This window comes from Rhineura floridana, chromosome 10 (genome assembly GCF_030035675.1).
Source record: "Rhineura floridana isolate rRhiFlo1 chromosome 10, rRhiFlo1.hap2, whole genome shotgun sequence".
Lineage (NCBI taxonomy): Eukaryota > Metazoa > Chordata > Lepidosauria > Squamata > Rhineuridae > Rhineura > Rhineura floridana.
In genome coordinates this window covers 18,386,218-18,409,431 of record NC_084489.1, presented here as the reverse complement: position 1 = coordinate 18,409,431, position 23,214 = coordinate 18,386,218, and the positions used below count along the sequence as shown (strand labels likewise).

General features: G+C 43.1%; 1 protein-coding gene across 1 annotated transcript in view; it reads left to right on the top strand.

The window, feature by feature from the left end:
* TMC2 (transmembrane channel like 2) overlaps positions 1–23,214 on the top strand; it is a 94,675-nt gene that overhangs the window by 69,446 nt on the left and 2,015 nt on the right. Inside the window, exons 14-19 of the mRNA XM_061585568.1 lie at positions 2,807–2,935; positions 8,606–8,673; positions 11,060–11,299; positions 15,806–15,931; positions 16,395–16,473; positions 21,638–21,758. Of these exons, the coding sequence (XP_061441552.1) occupies positions 2,807–2,935; positions 8,606–8,673; positions 11,060–11,299; positions 15,806–15,931; positions 16,395–16,473; positions 21,638–21,758 (763 nt within the window). The remainder of the gene's footprint in view (positions 1–2,806; positions 2,936–8,605; positions 8,674–11,059; positions 11,300–15,805; positions 15,932–16,394; positions 16,474–21,637; positions 21,759–23,214) is intronic.

Genomic DNA, 23,214 nt, shown 5'->3' with positions numbered 1-23,214 from the left:
GTATCAGAAAAAAGAAGAATGAATTACCAGGCGTGGAGAGTTGCTACTTCAAAATTCTTTCTACAAACACAGAGAATATCAGAAACAATTAATCCAATGGCAAATCCAGTTATTGCAGCAACAGAGCCCATCACAAGTCTCCACTTCTCTCTTTTGAAAATGGGGCACACAATGCTAGTCAAACCCCACCCCTTTTTACTGTAAAGTCTGGTGGGAGTAGGTTGAGTGCATTTTTTAAAATTCAGTTTCAAAGAGATTTTGCAACTGATCAGCAGATCAATCCATTCCCCCTCCAGGTGTGGCTAATGGAAATGCTTTGCTCTGGCGACCAGTGTGTTTACAGCCCAAATACTCTATAGCAGCCTTTCCCAACCAGTGTGCCTCCAGATATTGCTAGACTACAATTCCCATCTTTCCTGACCATTAGCAATGCTGGCTGAGGCTGATGGGAGTTGTGGTCCAACAACATCTGGAGGCACACTGGTTGGGAAAGGCTGCTCTATAGTGTTGGAAACTAGAGTCCAGGCATTTAAAACTAAAAATGTAAGTTTTTTTTTTAAAAAAAACTGACCTTAAGTCGTAATCGACTTGAAGGCACATAACAAGAACACTAGGTGCAAAAACAAAACAACTGGACAATGCAACCATTAATATGTTGCATAATTAGCAAATAATATGCAAATTAGCCTGCCCAGATTTGTAGAACTGGAATATGGCAACCCTAAGTTGAAAGTACTCAGCCACTACAAAGCACAAAGATTTGAAGGTTTTCTTTTTGACCATACGGATCACTGAGGACTTTCCTGTCAACAGTAGCTCTGGATTGTTCTGATATCCATGTCCCACTACCTGTTCTCTTATAGTAGTCTTCCTGATCAAATCACTCTGGCTGGATTATGTTCCTATCACCCCCAATCTGAAGAAGAGTTATTTCAATTAAAGTCCCATGGAAGGGGCAAATCCTACCCTCAATGCACACGCATAAAAATGGAAGAGCCCTTCTGGATCAAAACAGAGGCCCATCTAGTTCAGCATCCTGTTCTCACAGTGACCAACCAGATCTATTATTTATTTATTTGATTTATATCCCGCCATTCCTCCCAGTAGGAGCCCAGGGCAGCAATGCCTATGCAAAGCCTGAAAGCTGGGCAGGACACATATCAACACACAAGGCTGATATCTTTGTATTCTCCAGGTCATAATTAGATGCCTTAGTTATCGACAGGGTTTTTTACAACTAATATCACAGAGGTGTAGTGATCTGATTACATGTAAAATGCTTTTCGTCTTTTATCATCAATAATATATTCAGCTTACATACGTCACTCCTTAGTGCCAAATAGTCTCTTATTGAGTCTGGCATTGTTCTCCATTGGGGAGGGGAGGAAAGAGGAGATTATAAAATTATTTTCCATTATTTTGATATTTTTGTCAGTAAGGACAAAGAAGTAGCCAGGGTTACAACAAAGCCTATGAAACTACAGCACAGGAGACATCTAGTGGCCACAGCCAAAAGGAAAAGTAGAGATCTGCGTGGAATCTGTGTCTGACCAATAGGAGAGCAGGTCTGAAGCAGAAGAAGTTCAGAACTTTGGGAAATTTAAAAGGAAAAGAGCAGTTGGAAGGACAGTTAGAGAGAGAAGCAGCAGCAGAGGGCAGAAGGCTAAGAGAGGAACTACACATCGTAAAGCAAATGTGAGTGCCCAGTCCTCTCACAGTACTAATATTTCAATGTGGCAGGAGCATTTTAAGGGAAGACTCAGCAGATACAAATGCCACCCTTTTCCATCCTTATATTCAGGTCACCACCAGACACATGCCTTGCTTGAGAAAACATATATTTGCTGGCAAAATGTGTTGTAACCTAAGGGAAAGGCCTTGAAGAAGAGGAAGAGACAGAAGCAGCAGACTCAAGCACAGTTCTGATGTGAGAAGTCTGTGTTGCTACTATGATAATTTATTAAATTCCCATCCCACCCTTCCTTCAAGAAGTAGCCCAGGGACAAAATGCGAAAGACATCTTAAAACATCTTAAAAGCATCTTTAAAAAAAAAACACTTTAAAAACATATTTAAAAGGAGCTGGGCTGAGCTGTAAAAAGTATCTGGGCTGTACCACTTCAGAGAGCAAGTGGGAGCACTGTATACTCTGCAGACAAAAGATTCACTTCCCATACAGAATGGAAAATATAAAGGAGATGTCTATCCTGACATGTAAAGGAAAATTTTGTACCTGCAGCATTCAGTCCTACAGCATGCAGACAGGTTTATTGACCTCAATGAGAACTAGACAACTGTCTTGAAGAGCACATAAGCTGACCAGCAACCTTAATCAGGAAAGCTGAAGCAACAGTGAAAAGCCAGCATGGCATCAGTTCAGCCAGAGGCCAGCGTGCTTCCAGAGACATGTCATAGCCCTAAAACTTCCTTTCACCCCTACCCTAGAAGCCGTGTTGCTAGGGCTTTGGGAATTTGAGGAACCAACTGGCTGTGCTATGACTTGGACAAATGCAGTTGAGGTGAAAGGGTTCTGAGGCAAAAAAAAAAATTAGCTTAGCATATAGCAGGACATCCAGCTTAGCCTCTAAAGTCCCAACACATGCTTTCTAGGGAAGACTGAAAGGGAAATACGAAAGCGACTGAATTAATGGCTGTCCAAGTTGAATTAGTGGTTTCCAAAATATTCTTCCCTGTTTTTAATGTCTAATCTATTTCATCTTAATATAATAAAAACTGAGGAAAGAGTTTCAGAATGTAAATTGGAAAATATACTGGTTAACTACTCCTTAATTTTTATTTTATTCCAGGAATTTGTGAGGCTCACTGTGTCTGACATACTTGTGACATTTGTAACAATACTTGTGGGAGATTTTCTCCGTGCTTGCTTTGTCAGATTTGTAAACTATTGCTGGTGCTGGGACCTAGAGGCTGGATTCGTAAGTACATGACCTGTAGATAAAGCACTATTCTCAGCTATTAATAGATTTTTACAAATGCTTTAAGCCACACTTTAATCCTCTTTAGCATTTTCCCCCACTGAAATGTACATACATAATTCCCCACACACTGCAGGAAAAGATGGAGTTACTGCTCACAGGGGGGCATATTATGAGTTATAAATGTGTTATTTCCTGGCCTGAATACATCTACCACAACTACACAGCCCACAGGGCCTCACAATGAGGATGTATTGTGACCCCACCTGGCATAAATGTACAACCAGAACTGGATATCCTCCCTGTAGGAGAGCCCATACTGCTCAGGGTGTTTTCAGTGTAGAAAATCCCCAGTTCAAATTCCTGATATCTCTTTCTTTCAGGGCTTCAGAAAGAAGTGCTGTAAATTACAGATCCACCTGAGACTTTGGAGAGTTCATAACTGCCAGCATTTCATAGATAAATATAGGGGCACATTTCTAACACCCTTGTTCCTGTTCCCATTCCTGTATCCTAAGGGTAATCAACATGGTACCTGTGACGTCCTTCCCTGGTTCTCCCTGTCAGGTTCCCACCTGCTTGTGGCTACTGCCTTTCATTAGGCACCACCAGGGACACCACCAGTCAGGACCGTCCTTTATATGGTTTCTCACTCCGCTCTAGCACAGATCTCACTAGATCCCACTGCTAGGCAGCACCACCAGTCACTTCCTGTAATCAATACTCCCAGAGACTTTGCCTAAGTCTCTCTACAGCTTGTTACTTTGTGACTGTGTGCCTATGCTGTTCCCAACCCCCTTGTATCTTTATATATAAAGCATACAACTCTGGGTTGCTCTGGATACTTGACTTGTTACAATATCTCCCTTTACTGCTGCCACCATTAGATACAGTTTCTGTTCAGCCTTGGTAATTACCTTGCCCTCCCTTCTGGTATGTATATTTCCCCAGCCGAGGATCAGGGCTTTGGTAAACCAAATAAGTATTTATTTACTAACAACAGGAAATAACAAGATTACTTTAGGAATGTTTCACAAGCGTATGGTTTCATATATGGTCACTCTTTATTTTTCTGTTCATATATATACTTTAAATATCAGCCAAATACAATCCAAACTTCCCTCAGAACTCTGCCAACCAACCCTCACCAAACAACCTCACTCCAACCAACTCAACAACTTCTCCCCCCTCATCACTCACAAACCTCCATTTATACCTTCAGCCAGCCAGCCACTCAGCCAATCATCATCCAGCACACTTCAGCTTCTCACCCATGTACTCCCCCTCTCAGTCAATTACCATACATCACCTAATAGACCCGCACTTACCATATTTACAGATGCTTAACCTACAGGAACATCACATACCCTCCAGGTATTGATGGACTACAGCATGACCATTGACTATGCTGGCTGAGGCTGATGGGAACTGGAGTCCAGCAACATCTGGAAGGCACTAGATTGGCTATCTCTGCTATATCCTATTGCCAAGGATTCATAACCAGATTCCCTCTTCACAATGCTGGAGGCAATCTGCTGTTTGTTTAAAATATTTGTTACACACATTACATTACAAGGCAATATCAGAGCAGCTCACATAAAATTTAAAACAAAAGATAGATATAATAAAACTCAAACCCATATATCTGATATTACAACCAAAACATCAGGCTGTGCACTGCACAGTAACTTCATGTTCATGTGCAAATGCATGCATTGATGAGTTTTAATCTAAGTCACTTTGGGTCACTTCAGTGAGAAAAGTGACTACTGTAATAATAATAATAATAATAATAATAATAATAATAATAATAATAATAATAATAATAATAATAATAATAATAATAATAATAATGAAAAAATATTCTCAGCCTCCACCCCACCCTATTCAGAAATGTAACTTGTAGAGATCTTAAGGAGGACGTTGAACTCTAGCAACTCATAGCCTAACTAGATTTGATGCCAAATACATAGTTAGAAACCATGCCAGGATTTAAAATTTTAATAGCAGGAGTGGGATGGCAGCCCACAGGGAGACTTAGCCCTTCCCTCCCCAGTCAAGACCCCAACAAACAAAAATCCCCTCCCCTGCGATGAGTCTTTCAGGGAGGATTCCCACTGGTGTCAATGGGAGCTTTTTGTCTAAGGCTCATATCCACAGGAAGGATTTTCATTGGGATCGCAGCTGGGAAGAGAAGGGTTAAGCCTGTTCCTCATATGTTGCAGTCCCAAGAAAAATTGGGCCTCCCCATGTTTGCTATTTTTTTTTACAATTGATGTGGTTTCAGTGACATCTTTAACATACAGCTAACATTTGAACATAGTGTTCCCCCAAAGGCAAAAAGTGGGGCAACAAAATAAAATACAGACAGCACAAATTTACCAAGGGCAGGTTCCAAAAAATAAAAAAAATATCCCTGGTAACAGTTGGAATACATGAGAGCTGCTGCTAGTCACATTACTGCTGGGCTAGATAGACAACACTGAGTCATTATAAGACAGCTCATTATATCTCCAATTTTACACAGCATCTGTAATTCTTCTTTCTTGACAACCCCAACATTATGTAATTCTTGCATCTATGGGGTCACATCGTTCCAGCTTGTCATTCCAGTGGAAGAAAGGCAGCCTTTAGTCACACAGATTGTTTCAGCAATCCTATTATTGTATTCCCAGTTTGCTGCAAGTGTTCTCACCAAGCTCTGCTTTCCTCCCACTCTCCAGTTTTGGAGAACGGCACTACCATCAGTCTCTCTAACAAGGTGGAGGCTTGGTGCAGAGGAAGGATGTGTAATGTCCTCTCCATAGATGTGAATAGATGATTGTGTATCTTTATGCACTTGTTTGCATAAATACAAGTAGAATTTATTTTGCCTGAAACGCAGAAACAACAAGGAATCCAGGGCTGCTTTATGAATGTAGCGTATGCTCCATCCAGACAAATTTTGCAAAAATCAGATCACTATTTAAAAGGAATTGGCTTTTAATCCATTTTTAAATCTTATGGAGCACTGTTAAAAAAAGCTCTGCACATGGGATTGGACATGACCATCTCATGACCAACCTAGATGTAACACTGTTTGTGCAAATAGCAAAAGTGTCTTTTAAATGTAAATTGCAGACATGCCTTTGCCCCTCACTACAATCCTAATCTGGATCAAGGGCCCCATACCTAGTATTTGAATTGGGGAAAAGCTCCCATTTGCTCCAGTGAGGCTTTCTGTCCAAGGGCTTATCCACAGGGGAGCATAATTTTGTACTGAAGACGTCATTTTTACTTCCATTTTCTGTTTGCACCATCCACAGTAAGGGGTCCAAGGCCAGCTGCAATCATGGTGTTTTCTATTTACACTGAGGGCAAGCATCAATCACGCAGTTTCCTAACCACGCTGTCTAATTTAACATTTCTACTTCCTCTGGTTACTTGGCAACCAAGCATGCTCAAGTAAGTTTCATTTAAAAAACAACAACCCAGAAGTGCGATTACTTGTATTTTCACTGGTACAATACAGCTGAAATACAAATACTTGTTTGGGCAATGTTATGCTTTTGTGCACAAGTTAGGGGGGGAAGAAAAATAAGGCACAGCTTGCAGCAACATAAAAAAGGCTAGCAGAACGGGGGAATGCAACCGGAAGCTGTTTGTCAGCCTACAGGAAATAAAACGAGTGAAGGGAGGAGAAGGAAGTGGCCGTGGAGAGGGGAACGATTGACACACCCACCTAAATGCACTGGAGCAAAGCGGCTGCAAGCACTAGAGATAGGGAGTGAAGACATTTTTCCTTCCCTTTTTGTACTATCAGAGGATTGGGTTAGTACAGATTTACAGGGGGGAAACTGTGTGATAGCTTCTGTTTGCCGGTAACATCATGTGAACCCTGCAAATTTACAGGAGATGTGAGTAGCACCAAACACACACTAAACCACCATGTAGATGAGCCCCAAATCAAAAAGCAGATGTGGAAAGACCAATGTAAATCATAACTGAAGCAGGAGGTAAAGGGTTAAAGCCCCCAACATCCCCCCCTACTAAATTCCCAGTCAGATCAAGAGGCCCAAGCCTGCAATTTACATTTGGATTCCATTCTCACAGTGAAAGTCTGGACTGATCAGGGATGTGCTAGAATTCCACCCAATTCAGATTTGGTACTGAATTTTTCCATTAATTCACTTTTTCTCAGTCGTTGAGGATCAGGGGCTATTTTTGAAAATGGGCTTTTTTAAAAAATCTGTTTCTAAAACATTGATTGTAAGAATTATAATGTATCAATATGTCCTTTTAAAAATATTGATATTAATATCAATATTTTTTTCCGAGCCAAAACACACACACACACAAAGATCAGTAAAAGCAGCGGCTGGCAAATACAGAATGAACTTGAATTGATGCCAGTCTGTTAGGTCGACAGAATGCTTTGAAACGGCACCAGCCAATGGATCCCATCCTTAACCCCAATGGACAAACAACCGCAGCTATAGCAAATCAACATCATGAGAATACATCCTAAAATTGTTGGCAAAAAGAGATCTCCTGGGCACAAAAATTACCTTGAGTAGAGCATGTAGTGCCCCATGGAGTTTGGGAAGGGGACTCACTCTGTCAAGAAACCTTGCAACAGGTCTGCCATAATACCATGAAGCAGCAGGGCTCAGGAAAACTTCAACAGCCATATTTATTTGTGAACACAGATCAACAATCCAGTATAACAGCTAGGACTTGCTACATAGGTAGGCTAAGATTTCAACTTTTCCCCACTGAACTATGGAGGGAGTCACACTCACCCGGGCAGGGGAGAAGAGGAGTTTCTATTACAGACTAGGCATGTATCTTAAAGAGACACGCCACACACACTTCAGAGCAAGCTCTGAACCACAAACAATATTCCACACACTATCCAGTAGCAACAACATAACTTTATATTATCTACGCTAGGTAGAATTCAGAAAGGGGACATGGGAAAGCTAGTGTCTGTGCTTAAACGATTGAGTTTATGCTCTAAAACGAAGACCACATCTCCCCTCAAAACATCACCTTTGAAGGGTAGGTGAGCAGAATCAAAAAATAAGTTCTTGACAACTGAACCCAATATATTGAACAGATGAAAAAAAAACAAGGAAAAAATAACCCACCAAAGCAAATAAACTTTTCATACTATGTAAATTTGATGTGAAAGGAGATCATCTGCTATTTGCTAGTGGCTCATGACCACAGCAGAAAAAATACAGAATCTGGGAGACAAGGTATTGAATAGATATGTCTGGGCTCCAGTCTTAGGCCTTGGACATCAAATGTTGTGTATCTATACAGTTCATGCCAGGAATAAAAAATGACTAGTATGTAACCTTTTACCATACCCTATATGTATTAGTTTCAAAGAGAAATAAGCTTCCAGAAAGCTTGTTACAGACATTAGATTGTGCATGTCCTAATGATAATTGTGTAATATCTAATTCAACAACAGGTGGATTAGAAAACTACTTTTTGAAATGAGAGATCAGCTATCACTATACCCATTTTATACTTATTCAAATAATCCAAAGGGTAAGAGTAAATAGAAACCACTCCAATGTGTAATTTCAGATGAGAATTCTTTATTTTCCCCTTGACTTTTTTGTATAGTGTCCCAATAGTAAAATTTAGCACCTAGTCATATTCCCTTTTTCTTTACAGCCTTCGTATGCAGAGTTTGACATTAGTGGCAATGTGCTGGGTTTGGTCTTCAATCAAGGAATGATCTGGTGAGATATTCCTGCCTATTAATATCCTTAGCCTAGAGGAAATGCGAAATGAAATCATGAGAACTGCACCCAGGAAGGGGCGAATCTCAGTGGTAGAACATCTACATTGCATGTAGAAGGTCCCAGGTTCAATCCATGATATCTCCAGGTGGGGCTGGGAGCGACTTCCGTATGAAATAATGGAAAGCCACTGTCAGTCAGTGTAAACATTACTGAGTTAGATGGGCCAATGGTCTGACTCAGTGCAAAGCAACTTCCTGAGTTCATTGCTATTCACCAAATATGTCTTCCCTCCTTTCTCCACCCACATCTGCTCCCAAAATTCTAGCCTATGCACTCCAAATCAAGCAAATTTTATAGACATTTCTTTCTTGGTACAGTAGGATGGAGACATCCAGATAGTTTGTGTCCACCCACTTCCCAGATCAGGCAGGAGCAGGTGTTATGGCTTGAGCAGGCAGGGAAGACTATGCAGCAGTTCCAAGTATCCAAGACCATGGTCTTTGTGATAGATACCAAATCAGTGACCTTCACAGGGATCCATTTCTTCGGGGAAGAAGGGCTGAAGGACATTTTGAGGCAAAAGACAAAAATAATATGTTTTCTTCTTAAAGGAGTAAAGAGAGGTGCCAAACCCATAAAGACCCCCTCTTCCTTTTATTCCCATAGGTCCTTCTACAGGTCCCAGGATTTTAATCCAGCAGACCCCACCCCCCTGGGCCTGCCCCAGATACACCAGTAAAAGTCAGGGGTCCTCAAAGGGAGGGTTCTTCCTGTCCAGTAAGTCCACTAAACAGCTATTTTGACACCCCCTTGCCTCTCATAGGAGGTCATCTTTTCTTGTCAGGGTAGACAAGGTCTGTGCTAGATCTCTGAGGATTATCAGGTGAAGCTAATGCATTAATTTCTCCTCAAAATCCAGAGACAAGTTCCTCCTAACCCCAGCTTCCAAGTCACCAAGCAAGCAGACCATAATGGAGGCCATCAGCCACCTTCTCAGTATCAGAACCAGTGCCCCCTATAGAGCATCACAAAGGAGTGGATTTGTTTCATTTTTGTAGTCCTAAAAAAAGGGGGGGGGGGTGATGTGCCATTTTGGAATTGGTATGTGGACAGGTTTGTGACCTATTTCAGGTTTAGAAAAGAGACCCTGGGGACTAGTTGGGAGGCTGTCCACCTAGAGGATTTCCTGTGTTCTATAGACCTCACAGGACTTGCCTGCATGTTCCATAATGGAACCAGATAGAAAGTCTCCAGTTCTGCTACCACAGGAGCCATTATAAGTAGCATATACTCCTCTTTGGCCTGGCCGCAGCTCCATAAGTTTTTACAAAGTTTATGGTTGATATGGAGGCTAGTCTATGCCTGAAGGAGGTGCATGTGTACCCAAACCTGGATTATCTCCTTGTCAGGCCTTATTTCTTTCCAAGACAAGGGCAGATGCAGGACTTACATTGGAGGTCCTTCAGGCTCATGGTTTTGTCATCAATTGGTCCAAAAGCTAGTTGCAACCCACTCCAACACCTGGGGGCTCATTTGGACAGTGCCACAGTTGTGATACCAATGTTAGTAGAGAGACAAGTTGCAAGAGGTAGCCCAGCAGGTAGCCCTCCATTCCACTTAAGATTTGATGGACCTCTTCCACCTTCTGGGACTGATGAGTTCTACCACATGTTATCACATAGGCTCAGTTCCACAACTGCCCCCTTCAGTGCCTCCTGACTTTCCACCATGTTCCCCAGCCATATTAAACATACAACCACCTTCCTTCTTCCCACTTTTGAAGGTTTGTGTGTGTTGCACCTGGCTCTGTCTTCCCCACTGGACTGAGAACAGAACATTGGCTACTTACTGTGGCAGTCCATTCTGGTCCACTGTGAGGGACACAGCCAGTCCCACTCAAGTAGGTGACTAATGATGTTATAGAGCTCTGGGGGTCTGGTTCTGCCATGCTATCTCAGAGGAAGCTAGTCATAAGCTAACCTTGCTTTTCCTTCAGTATCCTACTTTTCTACACTGTCTTCTGCTTCACAGTGCAAAGAAGCTGAACTGAGGTCTCTTCTGCCTGCTCAAATCATCTAAGTTATATCACATGTTCCTGCCTGATCTGGGTAGTGGGTGGAGACAGCTCATCTGAATATATCCTTCAGACTGAACCAGAAGGGACTTTCCTAGTAAGTTCCATTTTGCAAACCTGGCAGGAAAAAAGCTCTGTTTTAAGGAAAATGCCCATTATAATGCTATCACATTTTAGTCTGTCACTGCTTCCTAGTCTAGTGAAAACTTGCTTTGAGTCCAATAGCAGACTCCTGTGCTCTTCTGAAGTACATTCAGGTAAAGTCTTCCTTTAAAATGTTCTATATTTCTCTTTTTTTCTTCCCTATAGGATGGGATCCTTTTATGCACCAGGGCTAGTTGGTATAAACGTGCTGCGTTTATTAATCTCTATGTATTTCCAGAGCTGGGCTGTTATGAGCAGCAACGTTCCCCATGAGCGAGTGTTCAAGGCCTCCAAATCCAATAATTTTTATATGGGGCTCTTGCTGTTGATCCTGTTCCTAAGCCTGTTGCCAGTTGCCTACACCATAATGTCCCTGCCTCCCTCCTTCGACTGTGGACCATTCAGGTACTGGGGGGTCCTGATAAAGAATAGATACTTAGCTTGTGATTAGACTCCTCCTCATTGGTACTGCCATGCACACTGCATTCTCTCTACAGACCCGATACTATCCATATTTACTCAGAGGTAAGCTGTGCTGAGTTCAACGAGTCTTATTCCAAGTACATATATAATGGGGATTTCTCTTAATCCCCAGGGTGACATTCTGTGGTGTCATCCCACTTACACAATGGGACTTCCTCTACTTCTCTCCCCTGCAGCATGTCTGCCCCCAAAGCTGCTCCAGAGGGTTGTGGGATTTGGGGGGTGCACAGGGAAAGAAGAAGGGGAAGTCCTGTCAAATCTGCTGGTGCAATGCTTGATATTACTCTTGATTTTCATATCAGTCCCATAATTACATGAATTATTTAATAGGTAGAGGAACAAGAATTGTTGTTGTAACTATTGGGAGTTTTAAAGAAAATGTACTCTGTTTATTTATTTATTTATTTATTCAATTTATATACCGCCCCATAGCCGAAGCTCTCTGGGCGGTTTACAACAGGTAAAAAACATCTGACATACAATTAAAACCTCATATTAAGCAGTTTAAAAATAAGTTAAAATATCAAGAATTAAAACATAATTAAACACACACTAAAATGCATATTAAATACTACTAAAATACTGACTGGGAGAACCAAGTTGGATTCTCACTGTGTCTCTCCTGCCTTTCCTGATTAATCTACTGTTACTTTGTAGGCCACAAAAACCTTGGTTTGAAGGTGAGAAACTTGCACTCCTTATTTGGGCAGAAGATGAGGGGCACTGAAAAAGAAATTCTCTCTGACCTATGTGAACTGTGGGGATGAGTTCATGAAGAGCAGCAAGCAGGAATAGCATCCAGGGGAAGAGATTGCTAGATTAGAGTGAAAGGAGAGGCCGTGGACAGCAAGTAGGCTGATGTACGTGTTAGGCGTATTGATATTCTCCTCGTTGCAGAGGGAAACCCCCTGGATTGAGGGGCAAAGGGGATGGAAGCAGAGCAGGAGGGCTATCTCTGTGATGAGATTGGAGGGGGGCAGATTGAAACTCCTTCACTTGCTGGCTCAGCCATGGCTTGGGAGTGGAAAATCCTCATGACACTGTCAGACAGATCTGTGGCGCTAGTTGGATGTAGATTATGATCTCTTCTGTGTCCTCTAAAAGGGAGGCACCATATATGCTTGAATCCTAGCTATGTAACCCTAAGCATGTGGTGATAGGTTTCAGTTGTTGGCAAGATAAACATTCTGCATGGGCTTGAGCACTATTCTTCACCACATAGGAATGTGCCATTCACAAACACATATCGCCACACCCAGGAACACATTATGCACCAGGACATGCAACAGCATGTCACATGCAGATAGAGAAAGTCGCAGTCTGGAATAAATGCATTGTGTAATAATTTGCTCCCACCAGAGGCAGCGATGGCCACCAACTTGGACAGATTTAAAAGAGGATTAGACAAATTCGTGGAGAAAAAGGCTGTCAGTGGCTACTAGCCATGACGGCTATGCTCTGCCTCCATAGGCAGAGGCAGCATGCTTCCAAATACCAGTTGCTGGAAACTAGGAGGGGAAAGTGCTCTTGCACTCAGGTCCTGCTTGCGGGTTTCCCTTGAGCAACCGGTTGGCCACTGCGATGGGCCATTGGTATGATCCAGCAGGCTCTTCTCATGTCTTTATTGCTTTAAGAATAGTTCAGAATATTAACTATGTTGCAGTTAAGAATAGTGCCTAAACATCTGGAGAGTGCCTTTCCTGTTGGGGATGGGAGCAACTCCCATCTTACAGCACTTCACAGTTAGACATTTTCAGTCTCTCCAGGATTGCAGTTTTCAGCCAACTGGTGACAACACGCTACATCCTAAAATTTAGGAGAAATCAATGGCCATTCCTCCCATGTCACCAAACTGGATGAGGAGAGCAGGAGAGGAGGAAAGTGAGAAATCAAGGTGTATAAGCCTGTAAACTACACTGGAAATATGCCATCATAATATACTCATGGTTCCCAGTGCTGGGGGTAGGATGGGAGAAAACTGTAAGAGAGAGACTATGGAAGACAGTTTTCACATGACAGAAAGGAGTTAGGCTATGTGTGCAACAGCTTGGTAACACTTCATGCTCTCTCTATGAACCTCAAAAAAGAAAAATGTTTCCCTTCATTAATTGTTTATTTCTTAAATTTTCAACAAATAAATAAATAAATAAAAAGAAAGAAAGGATTTAAGATCAAACAGCACTCACCAGGGATTAACCTCAGAACTCATTTTCGGTGTGTCGAAGCTTGGCAAATGTAGAATGCGTTTCCTTTACCAACAACCAGCACCTACATATCTGGAATGACAGGAGATTAATTTCTAGGGAGGTGTTTTATCTTGGAATTTCCTATTGTACAAAATGTAATACTAGGAACATCTACTAAGGAGTAAATTGGACCTACTCCCAGGTAAATGTGTATAGGATTGTAGGATTTAGTCTACTTTGCTGATAGGAAAATATGTTGCCTAAGAAGATTTCATATTTTAAGCACATATCTGAACAGCAGCTCTTGGCTACGTAAAGAATTTGGTGCACAACTTGGGGGTTGGACTCAATGGCCTTACAGCCCCTTTCCAACTCTACTATTCTATGATTCTGTGATAGAAACGCACAGCAATGCTATAGGGAACTATAAAAGCATTGTACACTTAATTTGGAAAATGGAAATGTAATGGGTCAATACAGGCCAAAACTCAGAGAAGTTTCAAAAATAAAGCCCTGCTTTCCACAGCAACATTTCCATCTCCTATATCCAGTGTCTGTAATCTAAGATAATGACTACAGATGACAGAAGAATAATAGAAACTGACTTGTTCAGAATATGCTCCACTATCACTGTATTAATAAGCATTTTTACTGTCATTCTAAATCAGCTCTACACAAATTGTTCTGTAGACTAGATTAACATGTCAATGAGCCCTAATTTGATTTAGTAACTGTTTCTTGCTGCACTGCTGACTCTGACTCAGAGTGGAGCCAGTTCAGAACAAATTGTTCCTTTTGCTCCACTGTCTGAACCCTTCTTTTGTAAATAAGCAGTGTCAGTAGCAATCTCTTTACAGAGTTTTGAGGAAAAAAGTTTGTTTGGATTATTTTAGACAAGTCTATTTGCAGTTAGTTGTCTTACCCTTTAAAACTGCATCAAAGAAGCACACAGATTTGGGGCACCATCTGACCTCTTACATACAAAGAATGTGGTATTGTATAATGTCTGATCTCCTGAAAGAATTAAATGGCTCTCTGAATTCACAATTGCTAAATAACTTAATAATACTCTTGATAGCTGTTAAATGGTTTAGGTAGATAAACAGACATCCTTAATCCAGTTTCTACCAAGCCTAACTAGTGTACAAAAATCCAGAACAGAGGATTACTTGCAATATTACTGTTAGAAAAAAATGGATTGTTTATTTATTTATTTAATTTGTATCCCGCCCTTCCTCCCAGCAGGAGCCCAGGGTGGCAAAGCACCAAAAAACTTTAAAACATCATAAAAACAGATTTTAAAATACATTAAAACAAAACAGCATTAAAAACATTTTAAAAAACAACCTTAAAAAGGGTTAAAAACATTATTAAAAAACATATTAAACAATTCTGACACAGATGTAGCCTGGGATAGGTCTCAACTTAAAAGGATTGTTGAAAGAGGAAAGTCTTCAAAAGGCACCGAAAAGATAGCAGAGATGGTGCCTGCCTAATATTCAAAGGGAGGGAATTCCACAGGGTAGGTGCTGCCACACTAAAGGTCCGTTTCCTATGTTGTGCAGAACAAACCTCCTGATAAGATGGTATCTGCAAGAGGCCCTCACCTGCACAGCGCAGTGATCGACTGGGCATATAAGGGGTAAGACGGTCTTTCAGGCATCCTGGTCCCGAGCTGTATAGGGCTTTGTGAGCCAAAACTAGAACCTTGAACTTGGCCTGGTAGCAAATGGGCAGCCAGTGCAATTCTGTCAGCAGCAGGGTAACATGTTGGCGATACCCTGCTCCAGTGAGCATTCTTGCTGCCATATTTTGCACCAGCTGCAGCTTCCGGACCAACCTCAAGGGCAGCCCCACATAGAGTGCATTACAGTAATCCAGCCTAGAGGTTACCAGTGCGTGGACAACAGTGGTCAGGCTATCCTGGTCCAGAAACAGCCGAAGCTGGTAAAAGGCACTCCTAGCCACTGAGGTCACCTGGGCCTCTAGTGACAAAGATGGATCCAGGAGCACCCCCAGGCTACAATTACAATTTTCCCTACAATTATGCCCATGTAAGTTGATTTTTTGCTAACTTTTATGTAACAGGACAAATTTCAGTTAAATACCATGTTATAAGAAAAGAAGAGAAAATGGGTGCATCTGTGTCTTAAAATACACAAAAGAGTTACACAAATTGAAAATCACTCTGAAATAATACAGTATACTGTCATTTGTATGTCCTGTTTATTTATTGTTTCAGTGGAAAAAAGAAAATGTATGATGTCATCCAAGAGACGATCACACATGATTTTCCACCCTTTGTAGCCAAGATCTTCAGTTATGTGGCAAATCCAGGACTGATTATACCTGCAATTCTACTTATGATGTAAGTTGTTGTGCCAATAAAAGGTTAAGGACTTGACAGCAAAGGAGATTTTCAGCAACATGGATCTCATTCTCTAGATTATCAGTTAAATTTTACTATGATTTAAAAGGTAACTGCTATATATGTATAGCGTGAAATCAAGCTCTTCAAGAATGGATTATGCAGAGTTCCAAAATTTCTTCCCTTCCTGTGTCCTCCTCTGTCCTTTCTTCTGTAATACTTTTTTCCCCACTGTAATACATTGATCACTGATTGAAAATACGAATTTTAACACACACCAAAAGCAGGAAAGTGTTTAGCAGAATTTGCATTTCTGAGGTCACTATTCAGAATGCATGTGTCTTGAATTAGGAATTGTGTTTAAGATGATCTCTCAAATCATAAATTGTTCCTTCTTTTTATCAACTTTTAAGTCATCCTAAAGCATCACAGAAATTTAACTAATTGACATTTGATTTTGTAGTCTCGCTATATATTACCTGAACGCTGTGGCTGAAGCATATCAACATGCCAATGCAGAGCTGAAGAAGAAAATGCAAATGGTATGTTTGCATCTTATCAAGTTACCTTACAAACAAAAATACCACATCTGTGTTTTTGTTCACATTGTTGAACCATATGGCTGAAAGATTCATGTGCTGATTCATATGCTAATTGCAATATTTGTAACATTCTTTAAATTCATATCATTTCTTCCCAAATTGTCAGTTTCTTCTTTATATAGCATATTTTAAAATCACTTCTTTTATGCCTAAATGTTTAACACTGATATCAAAAACATTAAAACATTTTTCTAATGTGAACGCTACCCATGTATAAGTCTACTCAGAGGAAAACATTTGAAATGAACTTCATGTTTGACAAATTTAAGGTGCAATCCAAACTCTGAATGTGTTGAATCCAGCGTACGCATTCCAGCATAGATACTCCCTGCCGATGGAAGTTCTGCCTCACTGGCAGAACTGCATATGCCAGCCAACCAGCAGGCAGAACATACGCCTGCCTGCCTCCTCCAAAAAGAGATGTCCCAGGGAGAAGACGGGCAAATGTAGGGAGGGCGCCACATCCAAAAGCCACTCAGACCGAGGCCCACTCTCACAGCTGGGGCAGAATCTACACCAACCAAAGGGATGGCACAAGGGGACATGCCCCACAGGAAGCAATGGGCTGGGGCCAAAGCCAGATCATTAGTCCACTTCTCAACTTGCCCACCCAGCGCAAGAGCACTCTCTGGGTCCATCAGGGCCACAAACTAATTGTATGACATAGCAGAATATAAACTGCCCATACATCAGCCACAGATCACTTGACCTTTCTTGTGGCATGGCCCTCTGCCAGATGTAGCTCTTGCAGAGACTTTGTGCTCAGGAAGGGGAAAGTGCACAATGGTGGAGGAGCACTGTGCAGAGCACAGAGCACAAACACCACGCACTCAGCAGGAAAACACTGCACCTTAAGCAATATTCACCTCCCTAGAAGCAGGGGAGGGAGACAGAGAATGTTATCACTAACACTTCTCCCTCTAGCCTCCCTCCCCAATAGGCATCTAGCTGAAGAAGAGCAGAGGATAACAAGAAACAGCCCGGAACACTCCCATGGAGCAGACAGCATGAAGCCCACCCTCAAGGTCAGTCCAAGAAAGAGGGATGGTACCTGTTGGGAAACCCCAGAACACCCTGCCCCTCGCACAGAAGGCTGGCGGCAGTGGCAAACTCCTTCCCAAAGAGCTGCAGCTGCTCCAGCCTTCCACACAGCCCACCCGCTCAGGATCACACCCTAGCTCTAGGGATGGTAGTACTGTAGATGGTATGTTGATCTGCTACCAAACAATCTGACCTGGCTCTGACACTCAGCTCCGTGCACATGCAAAGATGCCAAAGCCCAAACATGTTGATATGAATCTGCATGTACTTACAGATAACCCAGCACAAAGGCCAGAGTGGCAGAAGCTCTATGCACACGTACGGGAGACCCAGAAGCTTACAGGGGGTAAGGGGCTATCAGCTACCATCCCTCATACATGTGTGTTTTGTTCTTTTCAGGAGCACAGATATCCATGTTTTGGCAGAGCAAGAGTCACCCAGTACTCAGAGGGCAGACTTGCAGTGAAGGAGAGGGTAAGAGGCCATAAGGGCTGCCAGGAGCCAACAAGATATCAAAATCAAGCAGCTCTCAATAGGGTGTGTTTTGCTTTGCAGGATCACAGCCACATGGGCCACAGCAGAAGGAGCCATGCAGCACTTGAACAAGAGGCCAGGTGCTTCATGGAAGGGGCTGCTAGGCTAAAGGCCAACATGACATCCAGGACCACAAGGCAGTCTTCTTGTATGTGCTTTGCTTTGCAGGATCACAGCTACTCAGTCAGGCTCCTGCAGCAGCAGAAGCCACGCAGTATTCAGAGGACGGAGTAGGTTCCAAGGAGGGGTAAAGGACCACCAGGCAATCAGCCTCACAAATACCCACAACTACCAGCCAACCATTCTCCCTCTCTCTCTCTCCCTCCCTCCCTCCTCTTTCTTTTTATGTGTATGTGTGTTGTGCTTTGCAGGATCACAGATGCCCAGACCACAGCAGCAGAAGTCAACATTCCCACACATCCTCTATCAGATGAGATTCTCAAAGGAAGCTTATGGCTGCTCTGGGTATGCACCTACTCTTCCCTCATGGCAAAGGGGGGAGAACTACACTTGGCTGCTCTACCAGCACTTGGGAAGCACACCTGCAACACTCCCTCACTCCTGCTCCTCATACTCCACCCTGCACCTGCGCATGCTTAAACTGGACACAATTGTCTCCTTGTGGCTGCTTTCCTGCTCCCCCCCCCCGGATTCATAGGCTGCCTTGCAACAGATACAGGCTGTATATTGGTCCTGGCCTCAAGGCCTGTCCAGAGGCCCGCAAGAGCATGACTGAAATCAATTCTGAGGAAAAATCCCTCCTGTACCAGCTTGTGGAGAACTACAAAGCAGTGGTTTGCACTTGTGGAAAGAGCCCTGCAGAGGAGCGCCATTGGAAGTGGTTTGCAAGAACTACTGAGAAGGTTGGCCCCCTGAGCTGCCACTGTTGCACCAATTCCTGCTGCAAGTGATGGAACGACAGCTACAGTGACCCACACAAGCATGCCCAGGAGCTCTTCCAGACTGGCATGCCCTTTGAGGCGGCTTTGGATAGGGATGTGGGACTGGATGAGAAGGCGCTCACCTTGATCATACCCCATGAGGTGGTATGTGGCACTGATGTGGACTGAATCTCAGATGAGCCTCTGGCATGGGTTGAGTAAGCGGTTAGTACCTGAATGGCTTGCACTAGAGCTGTCACTTGCATACTGACCATCCCCTCCCGTCTTCCTTGCATCCCACTCAGTGTGCAAATCTCATCCTGCCAGCTGCCAAACAGAAAACACATGACAGCCAGACAAGCACTGTTGACCCACTAGCACCTGTAAAGAATGCTGGAGAGTGGCGTGCCAGTAGAGATGCCACCAGAGGCAGCCCATTCTACTTGTCCTGTGATTCCCTTATTGTCCTCTTGGGCTCAAGGTATTTTTTTCCCCAGGTGGCTCCTTGGCTCCACCCTGCACTCTGTGGTGTCTTTCATGACCAAGGCCAACTGCTTGGCTAGGGACAGGGCTGGCTGCATTGGCAGGATGGTGATGCTCTGCCTGGCTCCCCCCATTTTGGGAGGACTAGGTGTGCGCTTGGAGGAAGTGCTGACAGTTCCCCAAGCTCTGGATGATCACCCACAATGCCTCTGTAGGAGACAATACCTGAGTGATGGGTGACAATTATGCAGTTCTTGCCAGAGACACCTCTGAGAGGAACATCCCCTCAACAGGAGGGGGAGAATGGTGAACCAACAAGTGGCAGTCTCATTGCTCCAGGGGAGCTGACGGAGACCCATAATCCAATGCTGAGGGGAGCCCTCTCGAGAAGCAGCAGCAGCAGCATGAAGGAACTGGGCCATTGATTGTCATCATTGTCGGGAGATGCAGGACATGGCTGTTGGGGTGGAGGAAGGTCTCCCTATCTGTGCCTGAGCTTGTGGCCCACAATCTGCTCAGCCGCTTTGAAGGACGCTGTATGTGTGAAATGGAGTCGTGGAGGCTGGTCGTTTGCAGCGGGAGTTGGGTTCTACCTCAAACCTGGACCTGATTACTGCACCTGACTACTGTGACGTAGCTCTGGATGATGGCAACCTTACTGCAGATGGTGATTTCATGGTCTCCCACGGCCATGCCAAATATCTCCAGCAAAGCACTATGAACCTTTGCCATGACCTGGGGTGGCAGTAATGCCTCCTCTTCTCCGTGAACCAATCCAGCAGTTTGCTGGCTTGGCCACTGCATACAATTGGCTGTGCAGCTGGCCATGGTGCTGCCGCTGCAATAACCAATGAGGGAGAGAGGTGCCTGCTGCCAATGCTACTGCTTACCTCCACCATCACACCTGATAGGACTGTCCTCATGTGGTTGAGTTTTTTGAGAGGTGATCTGTCACTGCTCTATGCTGTTGTGCTCATTTGGGCTGTTTATCTCCTTCTGTGCTTGCAATAAAGCTTTATTTAGAATGGCCCTATGTGTGTTGTCATGGTTCACTGTGTGTGGGCACTGTCTGCAAACGCTTGAGGTGCTTGTGATACTGCAGTCATGGGGCACTTGGTGGTGCCTTTGTGTCCACATCAGAACAGCCTGCTGGATCAGGCCAGTGGCCCATCTCATAGAGCATCCTGTTTAGCCTGATGCCTATAAGAAGCCCAAAAGCAGGACCTGAGTACAATAACACTCTCCCTACTTGCGAATCCCAGCAATTGGCATTCAGAGGTATACTGCCTCCAACAGCGGAGGTAGAACATGCATTTGTTTACTATATTGCACCCATGCTGACTGGGTGTGTACTGTTGTGGCACAAATATCTGGAGGGCGATGGGATTGTGCTATGTTGGTGGAGTTGCTATGGACACTGTGAGCATGTTTGTCTTCAGCTGGGCTCAGGCACTTTCCACCAGCTGCCACCAAATGGGATTTGAATGCAGCCATTTTTACACCAGCATATCACCAACAACCACTAAACATGGTGGATGCCTATATAATGGGTTTCTCTGTAAGACATTAGGAATAAAAGCTACAGAACTTTAAACAGTGGTGAACTTACTAGACACACAAACTTTACGGAGAGTCTGGTTTCCCTGAATTCACTTGCTTCAGCCATGCTTTATTTTTTCTGGAGACAAAGAGGAACACAAATCAGAGACCCAAACGGAACAAAAGTGGTCAAATTACAGCTAATCTATGTTTTCTGTGATCATATTTTCTAGGAAATGGCAGGAGCTGAAAACTGCCAAATGATCAGATGTATCAGTAAGTGAAATGTGGCAAATGGTCAGGGAGCTTTGCAGGATGCTTCTGTGATGCTCCTGTCTAATGCCTCTGAAATGACAGGTGTATATCTGCTTTCTTCTGTGTATTTTCAAACCTAAAGTAGGAAAATAGAACATCAGACTGTTATGAGACAGAAGTGAAGCTTTCAGATGGTCAAATATAAATTCACATACTGCTATATTTCAGGTAATTGTCCCATTTTTAAAATGTCAGAATTATATTGGGTATATTCAGGTCACATTCTCAGTCTGCCAAAATGTGATGCTATTTCTTTCCAAAATGGTTTCTTTTAAAAAAAGCCTAATGTTTTTATCTGCAATGGTTTCTAGCAACGTGAAGAGGAGAAAAACAAGAAGAACAACAAGGCTTCCACCAACCCTGCAATGCAAGATCTAGAAGACTTGCTTGTTCCACGTGCAAAGACTATGGAAGGGCCCAAACCAACAGAAGGTAAACAGCCTGTTCCAGTGGCCTTCGGTCAATGCTAGTCAATACTCAGCCATGCAAAAACAGCTACTTTAGCTTCTTGCAGATGAATGAATGAAGATTCTTTCCTCCAGCTACAAACATAGTGCTGCCCTCCCCAACAGTAAGAGACACTGGCTGCTTGTCTCCAATCCCAACATCACAGGACCACCATCTTTAGAGAGTGATGGTCAACAGCTTGTTTATACTGCTTATACTGCATTCCAGGTTATAAAATTATTAGCAGATGCCACATTGTAAAATGTTGATGCTATTACTTCAACAGTCACCTCACCATAGCCCTTAATAAAAGGGCTTTCAGGTTCCCATCTTTCTATGCTTCATCTTGGGACAAAGCCTGTCAACGCTACCAGTTATTAGTCTGGGTTCTACTGGGGCTATATAACCATTCAACATCCACTAATCAAGTTATGTATACCCATCACCACTACAGGGCTATGCACTGTAGTGTGATTTACTTATTTCTATTTCTAGTATGCCCTAAGAGGCCTTCTTCATCCTGTGCTGGACCAAGGCAAGGTTAGAACAGAACTGCTTTGCCACCCTTGCAAATCTTTTATACAAGATGTTCTGTAACCCATTGCCCAGTAAAGTCTTGGCATCTCAGTAGACCTAATAATTAGGCCTACTGGAAAATGCACCATCTACACAAATCCTTTTTTTATTTAAAAAGAATACAATGTGCACATTCCTGCTCATTCACAGTAACACACAAGGACGTTTTTCTGCTTAATAGCAGCATGTATATATCCATTAGTTTAATACAAGGATCTGAGGAGAATGAATGTAGCTGTCTTATGTTTGGGAAACAAATTGCTGCCCTTCCAAGAATTAGAACTTCACTGATACGAGCCACACAGGTATAATGATGCATGCAGTTAAGATTTAACAGGGACAACGGCATATCTCCTATTACCATGGCCCATTAACAAGAATTTCTCAAGCGGTAGCTGTGTTAGTCTCTTGCAGCAAAACCCACCAAGTCTTGTGGCACCTTAAAGACTAACCTCAGGGAGACCCCCTATTATGGATAGGGTTGTGAAAGTCCACGTTGACAGCTATGCTCAAGTCTAAACTTATGGCTGGAGGCACAAGCGTCTTTGGTGGCGAGGAATGCCTACACCCAGCTCTGGCTGGTCCTGGATCAGCAGTTGGTCCTGGACCAGCTTGGCCTGTTATTCATGTGCTAACTACCTCCAAAATAGATTAAGGGCAGCCCCATGTAGAATGCATTGCAATAAATACAGTCTGGAAGCCACTGACTGGATGTTATCTAGGGCAGTTGGGGTGATCACATTACCTACATCCCTACAATCTTTGGGCCCAATTCAAGGTGTTGTTTTTAATATATAAAGTCCTACAACTTGGGACCCAAGTATCTCGAACATCTTCTCAAGCACTGCCCTGTCTGTTAAGATCT